The 11,450-nt window shown below is 45.7% G+C and overlaps 1 protein-coding gene across 4 annotated transcripts in view; it reads left to right on the top strand.

Moving 5' to 3' along the window:
- Nucleotides 1–5,237: 5,237 nt before the first annotated feature.
- Nucleotides 5,238–11,450, top strand: part of SLC25A17 (solute carrier family 25 member 17) — a 51,566-nt gene continuing 45,353 nt past the window's right edge. For 3 of the 4 annotated variants that reach the window (XM_077830459.1, XM_077830468.1, XM_077830448.1), the window contains exon 1: nucleotides 5,238–5,400. In XM_077830459.1, the coding sequence (XP_077686585.1) occupies nucleotides 5,245–5,400 (156 nt within the window). In that variant the 5' untranslated portion in view covers nucleotides 5,238–5,244. Of the gene's footprint in view, nucleotides 5,401–10,629; nucleotides 11,281–11,450 lie in introns of those variants that run through there. The other variant, XM_077830476.1, reaches the window with a different exon arrangement.

The raw sequence follows: 11,450 nt of genomic DNA, 5'->3' as shown, positions 1-11,450 counted from the left end.
GGGCTCCATGCACTGGCACCACCCCCACAGCTCCCATTGTCTGTGATTCACAGTCTTAGCCAACCCGCCTTAGCCCTGCTGTGCCGCCATCTGAACTTTTAACAGTCCAGTCAGCAGTGCTGACCGGAGTCGCCAGGGTCGCCTTTCAACCGGGTGTTCTGGTCGAAAACTGGATACCTGGCAACCCTAATTGTGGCTAAGCTTTAACAGGAGAGATTGAGGGAGTCCTACTTCAGAATATCCCTTAAATCACTACACTACAAAGTTTTGTCAGCAAAAGTTATGCCACTTTAATAAAAGCACTTTAATTAAAATCGCTGTCGCATGTCCACACTAGCTCCTTATGTCAGCAGAGTGCATCCACACTAGCAACTCTTGCATCGACACAGAGCAGTGCACTGTGGGTAGCTGCCTCACTGTGCAACTGGCCGCAGGGTGCTTTGGGAAGGATTTGCAATTTCTCAAGGGGCAGGTACAGCATCTGATGTTGCAGGTTTCTCAGTCCATCATTCCAGGGGCATCCTAGTAGATTGTCAGCTGCTTTTTCAACCGAGGTATGTGGGGGGAGGGAGAGGCGAGTGGTGTGCCTGGCGCGGGGGAGACAGTAGGCTGACCGATCTATCTTGAAAGAGAGGGAGGGGGACACCCCCTCCCCATGTCAGCCCCCAGCTCTGCTCAGCACAGCAGTCTTTCCCAATCAGCCTGCTCTGCCTGCGGTACTGCAATTCCTTCCGAGTTCGGGGAGCAGCATCCTGAGCAGCTCTGTGAGCTCTCCGTGCTGAGGAATGTCAAAGCAGCACAGCAGTCTTGTCGTCCTGCCCCAGCAGGACATTATTACATTATGTGTGTTCCTAGAACAGGGTAGAAAAGGAGCATTCCAGATTAATGATTTGCTCTTTGTTCCTGGAGCAGAGCAGCACTCTCAGCTGTCTTGTACTTCTCAGAACTTTGAAAGGGGAGGGGCGAAAGCCTACAGGGCAGTGGAGATCAAAACTGTGAGCATAGTGGTCATGACAGGCATTGTGGGATACTGGTAGAAGCCAGTTAGAATCATGAAATATCAGAGTTGGAAGGCACCTCAGGAGATCATCTAGTCCAACCCCCTGCTCAAAGCAGTACTAATCCCCAATTATTTTTGCCCCAGATCCCTAAATAGCCCCCTCAAGGATTGAACTCACAACCCTGGGTTTAGCAGGCCAATGGTCAAACCACTGAGCTATCCCTCCCCCTGTGACTGTTACTACTTCACTGTTTACCTCCTTATTCAAATCATTAAGTTAAATACCAGATCTAGGTTGGATTGGGAATGGATCCTTTTTGGATCCATTGGAGGTCGACAAAACAAACAGCAGTGTCTACACTGATGCTTTGTCACTAACTTTGCCACAAAAAGTTTTATGCCTCTCGTTGAAGTGGTTTTATTTTGTCAGCAAAACAGCAGAGTTTTGCCACCAAAAGTAGCTTTGTAGTTTGTACCCCTTCCCTGTTTTGTCGGCAAAAGGCAGCTTTTGCTGACAAAACTTTATCGTGTAGACAAAGCCTCAGTGGTTAAAGCACCGTGCTGAGAGGTAGGTGGGCCCTGTTTATACCCTTTTGACAGGTCTGGCAGAGAAAGGGGAATTGAACCTCTGTCTCCCACATCCCAGGCAAGTACTCTAACCACTAGGATAAAAACATTAAGGTGGGCACTGTAGGTGGAATGCTAAGCAGAGCCATGTTTCCTCTCTGCAGCCTGGACTCAGGTTCCTATCTCTGAGAGAGTGGTGGGGCTTAGCACATATCCCTTTCTTTGGCATCTCCCACTGGCTAGTTTAGGCATCTCCCTGCCAAAAGTGCTTGCTTTTGTGGATCATATTCTTAGGCACCTATCTCTCCCCTTTCACATAGGAAGCTTAGGCTCCTAACTCAGTTTTGTGGATCACAGTGTTGTTCCTAAAAAGAAAAGGAGTACTTGTGGCACCTTAGAGACTAACCAATTTATTTAAGCATAAGCTTTCGTGAGCTACAGCTCACTTCATCGGATGCATACTGTGGAAAGTGTAGAAGATCTTTTTACATACACACAAAGTGTTGTTCCTGTGATTTTTCTAGGTTCCTAAAAGTTAGGTGTTGTAATGCTGAGCATCATGGTGTCTAAGTCGTTTTGCAAAGCCCATTCTTTCTATAACTTAACCCTAAGAGGATTTAAACCTCTTTACTGGGCTAAGAAAAGCCCTTCTTATTGGGACTGCCTGAGGAGTCAGACTTAGGGATTGGAGCTAACACCTGTGGTCTATTAGATGGCTAGATGCTGCATCCAGCAGCTGTACCTCATGAGCAGGGAGGTTATAAAATGTTTAGGAGTGCAGTGGACTCAGAAAGAGTAGAACTTCTTTCCAGTCAGGAACAATCATAGGCTGTGGACAGATTGGATCTCTCTCTTTATTCCTCCAGACAAAGGAGGGTTGGGATTATGGTATCACCCTGCCAACAGAGGAAATCTTGGTTGACTGTTTGATTAAACCACCTTGTCAGAAGACAATTTAAAGATTATTTTTGGATATACAGCCTGGAGAGTTGGGTGGTGCAGGAAGTTGTTGTTTTGTGAATGTGTTTTGGTTTTCTTTTCTATTCTTGTTTAAAGGATGACCCAGGACCCAGTTCTAAGTGGAATAGCAGCAGTGTTCTGATGAGCCCTCAAGCCAGGGGAATTTTGGAGGTTTGGTTCAAGTGCTAAGAACTGCAAAAATGGAAAGAAAATTGAGTGGGTGCGGAAGAGAGTTATTCACATGAGAGAATGAAAGTGGGAGATGGGAAGAGTGAATATGGACTAAAAAGAAATGGGGAAATAAAAATAGAAGCAATGTCATACAAAAGTAAGGTAATTAACTTTTATTAAAGTTCCTTAATGACCTTTCCTTGGCAGAAGAGGGGAAAGACTGATTGTCAGGGAGAAACTTCAAGTCAGTTGCAGAATAGTGAGCGACCATGTAACCTGGAGGAGTGTTGGTGGTCATGAGATAATAGAAATGTACAAGCAACTTAGCTGAATCTTCAAAAAATATTTTGTCCTATTTTTTTTTATTCCCTCTCCTCCGATCTTACAGGATCTGTTTATCTGAGGAAGTTGCTAGCTAGTGGAACAGATAAAGGCATGAAAGCCTCAAGAACTACCTCCTAAATTGCCTGTTCAATAGTGCAGTCCTGCTGCCATGTCTCCTCCAAGCCCTCCCTTTGAACCCTGCACTGCACAAGTCCTCAAGCAAGCTGACTCTCACCCAATAAATATAGTCATGTATTTGAAATATTATTTGTTCTGTCTCTAGCTGCTGTTGCAAATGGTAAGTCTACAGATGCTCTGTTTGTAATTTGTCTGTTGCAGCCTGGGCTGGTGACTAAGCTTCTCTTTTTTTCTTGCCAAGGTGAGTGTTGGATAATGCCAAGGTAAGGAAGACAAAAAGGAGATTGCTCTAGGATGGAAAAACAACAGCAAGAGTGAGCAAGATAAGGAGGGAATGGGAAAGGGAGTATGAGAGAAAGGGGGAGGAATAAACAAAAGGAAGTGTGAAAGATGTAAAGAGGAACTTAAGACTAGACAGTGCAGATAAAGGAGGAAGGCAACAAGAGGAGAGAGCCAAAACTAGAAGAGTAAGAAATAATTTAGGACTTGAACCAGGAAATACTTGTTTGTTTAATAAAAAAAAAAGGCTTGCAAATACAGCCTAGAAAATATGGAAAAGGTGTTGGGACTGGGATAAAGCACAAAAGCAAATACAGAGGCATAAATGCCATTTTCTCTCACTACACCCTGTACTTAACTTGTTCTAAAGGGGGAAGGTGATCATGGGCAAAAAGGAATATTGGCTGGCTTGAAAGTAAGGAGGAATAGGCACCCAGTTGGTGATGCCAACTCATTTGTTGCTTCTCTTAAAACTCCAGCTCCTGGAGGCTTGTGATTAAATGAAAGCTGAGGTTTCATCTAAAAAAAAATCTAGTCCTCCTGGTTGCAGAGAAAAGCTGAACTACATCCATCCTAAATTTTCAAAAAAACAGAAAGCAAAATAAGACACCCTACATCTACTGTTTTTAATCTTATGTTTTGGGCCTGACTCATCATTCTTGAACACCTGCAGTTGGCATTCTTTCCTCCCCATTTACTGATATCACACTCTCTCCTATACAGGGACCTATAATCTAGCTCCTTCTTGTCTCTCCAACAAGTGGCCTGTTCTTTGACATAAATCTGGTCAAGCTAATTCTAGATCTTGCAGGGAAGCAGGTTTTTCAGCATTGCTAAATCCAACTGCTTAAAAATCATGAGTCTACCCCTTCTCCCCAATGAATAGGCTTTACCCTCCCCCCCCTTATGATTATTAAATAAAAAATGTTGGGTTATTTGCCTTCTGTTTTTTGAGCTAGTAAGGCACACCTGGATCACATTTTCAAGCTCTTCTCTGCCACCATGAGAATGAAAATGAAAGCTTGAGATACCACCTAACTATAAGCTTCCAAGTACAGGGCTTTTAAGAATCACTTAATATTGCGGCAGATCATAAAATTGAGAGTTGGTAACATTTTGGGGGTGCAATTCTGGGGCAGGTTGCACCCCTACGTGGGGCAGCATGGCTCAGAAGGTACGAACATTTGTTTTGAGCATAGTTTGTGTATCTGGCTGCTTGAGAGCAGCCCTGTCAGAGTGAGCTAAGTGGGGGGAGCCTTGCTCGGTGGGCAGTCAGGAGCTGAGCACAAGCGATTTATAGCAACTGCAGGCGAGCTGGTCCCCAAAATGGCTGCTGCTCTTCCCTGCTGGGGGGTATCGCAGTGGGGGGGGGCGATGTGTCCCTCCCCTTGCACCATGGGGTAGTGTAGCTTCGGAGCCCCTCGCTGGGAGCAGGTCCGTGACGCTTCTGTGTAGCCAGGCCCGTGGGGAAGATTCACCCCCCCGCTTCACCCCCTCCCTCCCGCTCCAACCGGCTTTCCCTGCGCATCCTCTGGCCGTTGGGCTCAACGGTTGCAACCCTGTTTGAAAGCCCGCGTGCCCACCGCAGAGCCCGAGAGCACGAGGGGAAAAGCAGGACGCCTTATCCGGCACCTCGCGCTCAGTAGCGCGTGAGCCCAGGCCGAGGCCGAGGCCGGGCCAGAGAGCAAAGCGTGCGGCGCGCATGGCGACTGGCTGGGCGCGGCGAACGGAGTGGGCGGGGTTTGGGGGCAGCGGGCCTGTCCCCTGGAGGGGGCGGGTCCGAGATCACGTGGCCGGGGGAAGCCATGGAGCGGGAGGACGGGGCGGCGATAGCAGGGCTCCCCTTCCCGCCCGCCGCCTCTCGGTCGCCGGCGAAGTTTGCGGTTGACCCCGCTGGAGCCGCAGCCATGGCGGCGGTGTCCTCCTACGAGAGCTTGGTCCATGCCGTGGCCGGGGCTGTGGTGAGTGCGGGGCGAGGCGCCCGGAGCGGGCAGGGAAGCGGGGTCTGGGTCCGGGGTCCTGGGCAGGGGCCCGCCAAGCTCCGCATGTCTCGCGCCGCTGCCCCTGGCTGCGCGGTGGCTCGCCGGGGGCGGGAGAGGACGTGGCGGAGGCTGGGGAACGGGCGGGACGGGGCTGTGGAGAGCGGCTCCTGCGTCCCAGGGCCAGTAGAAGTTGCTCTGTGGGCCCGCTCTGGAGGGCCTGAACGCCCAGGATTGGGCCCCACGTCTCTGGCTCCTGCTCGCCTCGCTGCGGGGCGGCGCAAATGTCAGCTGCCCTCGCTGCCCTGCGGGCCGCCACTGCTTTGGTATCTCATATCAGGAGCAGCCAGGGCTGCGTTTTTCCCCGGCTGATGCACCGCCTGTGCTTGGGATGTGCCTTGCGTTTTCTTTCCCTTCCTGCCCGATTGGAACAGCAAAACGTGGAGGAGGATAAACACAAGGTGTCTCCTCTCTGCTGCCCTCCTTCTTCACCTGTGTGTGAGGACAGTAACGCCACTATGGCTGCACGTTGTGATGTCAGATTGAGCTTTACCTACTCTGAATTTGGTGAGAGCTGGCTGGTTATAAAGATAGCACCTGGAATATGGACATAAGCGTGTTTGTGGTCTGAGCACAGGTCTTGAAGCCAGGAACTCCAGTCTCAATTCTCAAAAAGAAAAGGAGTACTTGTGGCACCTTAGAGACTAACCAATTTATTTGAGCATAAGCTTTCGTGAGCTACAGCTCACTTAATTCTGTCACTCATTCCTTTGGGAAAATTACTCTGGGCCGAATTTTCAAAATGCCCGCTAATTTTGCTTGCCTCTCTTAGAGTGATCAACGTGAGACACCCAGGGGATGACTTCCAGGCTGAGCACCTGAAGCTCCCACCAGAACCAATGAGGGCTAACTCGACACCTGTAAAAGTTAGCCTCTACAGATTTGGGCATGAGCTTGGGTTTCTTTTGCAGTGTACCCTACATGTTGTGATTTGAGCACCCAAAATTCGAAGAAATTTCTGAAAATTTGGGCCTTAAGCTGAGATGCATCTTAGATTCTGTAAATGAGGATCAGAATACTTACCTCCAAGTTACGTGTTGAGAAGTAGCCTTGTCATATTTGTAAAGAGGAAAGCCACTATATATTTGAATGATCAGAAAATATATCAAACAAGTGCACTGCAGCTAAATGAAGTTTGGAAGAAAACTGATACAAACTTGTTGGAGGTAATGCCAAATTTGTGTAAGTTCCTTGGACTATTGGAGCCTGCCCTGGGTGGAAGAGAACTAGCTTTTATAAAGTATCAGAAGGGTAGTTGTGTTAGTCTGGATCTGTAAAAGCGGTAAAGAGTCCTGTGGCACCTTATGGACTAATAGATGTATTGGAGCATAAGCTTTCGTGGGTGAATAGCCACTTTGTCGGATGTGTCCGATGAAGTGGGTACTCACCAACGAAAGCTTATGCTCCAATACGTCTGTTAGTCCATAAGGTGCCACAGGACTCTTTGTAGCTTAAGGAACAGCATCTTGTCGCAACATCTTATCAATTAACCCTCCCTTGTTGGGAAGAGGACCTTCCTGAGTTTCAAGCAAACTGATGTTCCCCTTAGGTTTCCCTGTGAGGTTGCTCAAGGTGTGGGAGTTGCCTGCCAGTCCCCAAGAACAAAAACAGCCTCAAACATGTGCAGTAGCTGTGTTAGTAACCTATACTGCTCTTACATTCTGGCAAAACTTTCTGGTCTAATTAATGTGTCCTTAGATGACTAATGCATTCATCAGGTTTCGGAATGGTAGCCATGTAGTCTGTATCAGCAAAAGCAATGAGGAGTCCTTGTGGCACTTTAGAGACTAACAAATTTATTTGGGCATAAGCAAGATGGGTTTTAGCCCACGAAAGTTTATGCCCACATACATTTATTAGTCTCTAAAGTGCCACAAGGACTCCTCGAATGCACTCATCATGACTTTATAAAATTTTTTTATAGTAGTAGTTCTCACATTTAGTGTAGACAGGAACTTATTTTGGTAATGGTATTTCTGTGTATTTTCTGATGTGTATTTGGAATATACTAGGTGCTAACCCAGGGGTGGGCAAACTTTTTGGCCCAAGGGCCACATCTGTGTGGGGAAATTGCATGCAGGGCCATGAATGTAGGGCTGGGGCAGAGGGTTAGGGTGTGGGAGGGAGTGCAAGGTGTGGGAGGGGGTGCGGTGTGCAGGAAGGGGCTCAGGGCAAGGGGTTGGGGTGGAGGAGGGGTGTGGGTTGTACAAGGGGGCTCAGGGCAGGGGGCTGGGGTGCAGGAGGGGTGTGGGGTGCAGCAGGGGGCTCACAGCAGGAGATTGGGGTATGGGATGCAGGAGCGGTTTGGGGTGCATGCCGCATACCTGGAGCGGCTCTGGGGTGACAGCAGTGCTGCACCGCTAAGGCAGGCTTCCTGCACCACTCCTGGAAGCAGCCGGCACCACATCTCTGTGGCCCTGGGGGGGAGGGGCAGAGGGCATCCGATGAAGTGAGCTGTAGCTCACGAAAGCTTATGCTCAAATAAATTGATTAGTCTCTCTATGGTGCCACAAGTACTCCTTTTCTTTTTGTGAATATATATCTGAATGTCTCATTGTAGCCATAATTGGTAGTTTTCTTAACTTCCTTACCTGAAATTTTTGTAAATTGAAAAATCATAAACTTTGATGTATACCTGTTTGTATCGGATTATGTCTCAGGCTGTTCAGTTTGTTTGCTAGGGTACTGTCACTGGAAAATGAGGACATGTGCTATAGGCACTAGGAGTTGTTGGCATGAATATGATTTATCATGTGGGAGTAACCTCATTTGTACAGGATTAAAGTACTATCTGGTCATTTTAAGAAAGTGTTTTATCTTTTGCACAGAGGTTTTAGTACTTGGGAAGAAATGAGAGGGTTTTATAGATTAGAACAAATATCTTAAATTAATGCAGAAGCAACTGACAAAAGCCCCTTGCAGTTCACGTAATACAAGTTTAATGTGGTTACCCCAACACACCTCCATTTTGAAGTGCCTTCAAAGTTAGCCTTCCCCTTCAATAGAGTGCATTGCAATAGTTCAACAACGGAATAGATGAATAAGGCCTTGTCTGCTAGGGGGGAAAAAATGTTAACTTGAGTTAAAGTAAAATTGTAGTGAAGACAAGGTAGTTTGTTGTCTTCACATAAGTTACAAGATCAAGTTACATGACCAAAGCCTGCATCACCTGTCTTTGCTCTGCTATATTTGCATATAGTCTTCTGTTGCATTCTCCCAGCAACAACCTGCCCTTGCCTTCTGGCAAAAAGCTGATGATTAATCACCCACCACTGCATCTCCTGCCCTGCATCTGCTTCCTGTTCCTGAAATGAGAGTTGTATTAATGCCAACAGTTGGAATAGATCATCATTCTCAGTTGAATCCATGCCTTGCTGCTTGTTTGAATGAAGGTCATAGACCAAAAGCTAGTTGCGCCAGACTGCAAGTGCTTTACATACTAAGTTTGTGAGTTAAGGCCGCTTCTGTGTAGGTATGCCAGAAGGACTGACAAGTTGTCTCACAGAACACTGTCATAGAACTCACAGAGGCTTAGCTTCAGTGCTGCATAATACCTAGATCTAGACTGTTCTCAGTGGTAGCTGATGACAGAACAAGGAGTAATGGTCTCAAGTTGCAGTGGGGAAGGTTTAGGTTGGATATTAGGAAAAACTTTTTCACTACGAGGGTGGTGAAACACTGGAATGCATTACCTAGGGAGGTGGTGGAATCTCCTTCCTTAGATATTTTTAAGGTCAGGCTTGACAGAGCCCTGGCTGGGATGATTTAGTTGGGGATTGGTCCTGCTTTGAGCAGGGGGTTGGAATAGATGACCTCCTGAGGTCCCTTCCAACCCTGATATTCTATGAGATGCACTCGGAGAAGTTGCACTGCTACACCTGGGTGAGGGCACCAGCGTGGACACAGACCTGGAATTAGGGTTTGCAATGCGGCAGCTCTTGAATGAGCCAGGCCAACTCTAGTGGTTGCACACAAGTACCAGTCATGTAAGTTAATTCTGCAGGGAAGACGTACCTGATCTTGAACTTGAGGCTTTAAGGGTATCAATTGATAAGATCATCATCAAGTGTGTTTTCCTCTTAAGGAAGGGCCTGTTCATTAAAGGTCTCCATTAATAATGACCTGAGACATTGCTCCTGGCTTTCACTAGTCATGAGGGATATGGATTCATTTCTCTCAGCATATTCTGTTGCTTCCTCAGCAAACATAGGATCTTTGTATATGAAACCAGCTGAAATACTGCTAGCTGAAATAGTGTGACTCTGTCTCTCATTATTTAGTTGATATCTATACTAATGCTGGAGATGGGCGAAGAGAGAACATACTTTCTTGGCTCTTAGCATCCTTGACTAGTTGCTTACAAATAAATTTTATATGTGATAGACTCAACAATTGACCATGGAAGAGCACTACTCTGGTAGCAACATAAATATAAAATTATACACAAAACCCTATGTTAAAAGACTATTAAGGCATAAGGGTGATGTATGCAACCCTCCGCTACATTGTGCATATGCATTATGATCTTTAATCCACAGGCCCCTACTTCATTTGGTGCACAAGATGGCTCGAATAAGCAGCTGTTCATATTTTTTTTCCTCCTCACTGATCAATGTGTGGTTTTAGGTCTTTACTGCATGCTGTTTAAACCCTGCTTTCAGTGCAGAATTATCAACTAGTTAGTTTGTTTTTCTGTGGTACTCATCACTATAGTATGAGTTCTTCACAGACATTAATGGATTTATTTTCAGAACACACTGGTGAGGTGGTGTTATAACAATTTTAGAGATGGGAAACTGAGTTATAGAGAGAGAAGGTCAAAAGTGTCTACTAATTTTGGATGCCCAACAGGGTGGATAAAAATTAGTGATTTAAAAAAAAAAAAAAAAGGATTTTTTTTATAAAATGCTTTGAGGAAAAAACCTATCCAAAAGATAGTTTTAATTAAGATACATTATAACTCAAAGATATCTTATCATGGAATAGGGATTATAAATTCTAATTCTATCGTATGAGACAATATATTCATGTAATGTTTAAGAAAAGTTTTGTAAATGAGTTCCAGTGGTTCATGGATTAGGAACCCAATCTTATGGGCTTCCAGGGGCTTCTGTATAGATTATTTAGGTTAATCTTTCTATCTACCTAATGGGACTCAGTGCTCAGTCTAGAAGATACCACCAGAGATGCTTAGTTTTGCAGTTCTCAAACTGTGGATATGTGTCTCCAGAGATAACATGCTTGTTAACAGCAAAAATGTTTTAAATAAATAAATATATAGAGGTGAGAAATAAGACCTCAACCCTGTTGTCCCTCTGCACATTTTTGTACACAGACAATCCCTTACCTCTTTCTAAAAGTACAAAATTCAAAGAGTTCAATGAATAGAAGATTGTGGGGGGTGGAACAGATCTGGACAAGGAGAAGAAGTCTGGAGATAAATGTGAGAAGGGAGGGACAAGCAGTAGAAATAAAAGTGAAACTGAGCAGCATATTCCAGAAGTCTTGAGGTCTTTCTGAGTGTAGCCTTCATTGGTTTGAGATCTACCATACCCTTCTCTCCCTAGAAGGGAAAACCTATAATGGCAGCAGGCCGTAAAAGAGACTCAATTTGGGAATATTTTAATGAAGTTCCTCTACCTGTGGGTGAGACAGGCATGCATGCAAAATGCAAACAGTGCGACAAAGAAATGCAAGGCCTGGTTGCCCGAATGAAACAACATCATGAGAAGTGTTCCTTCTCAGGAGGAAGCTGCGTTGAAGATGATGAAAGGAATATGTCTGAATGTGCAGGATTTTCAGGTTGGTAAACTTTTTTATTTCATACTTCTTTCTTAAGGATTGCCTGTCATCCTCCTGGACTATTCTTGAATTCTCATGTTTCAGGAAAAATAGTGTTGTTATTCCATGACACTATCATTTTAGATGCAGTTGTGATAAAAAATAAATAGCTGAAATAGGCAGATCTTCCT

This window comes from Eretmochelys imbricata, chromosome 1, assembly GCF_965152235.1.
Source record: "Eretmochelys imbricata isolate rEreImb1 chromosome 1, rEreImb1.hap1, whole genome shotgun sequence".
Classification (NCBI taxonomy): domain Eukaryota; kingdom Metazoa; phylum Chordata; order Testudines; family Cheloniidae; genus Eretmochelys; species Eretmochelys imbricata.
This window is presented reverse-complemented; position numbering and strand designations above follow the sequence as displayed.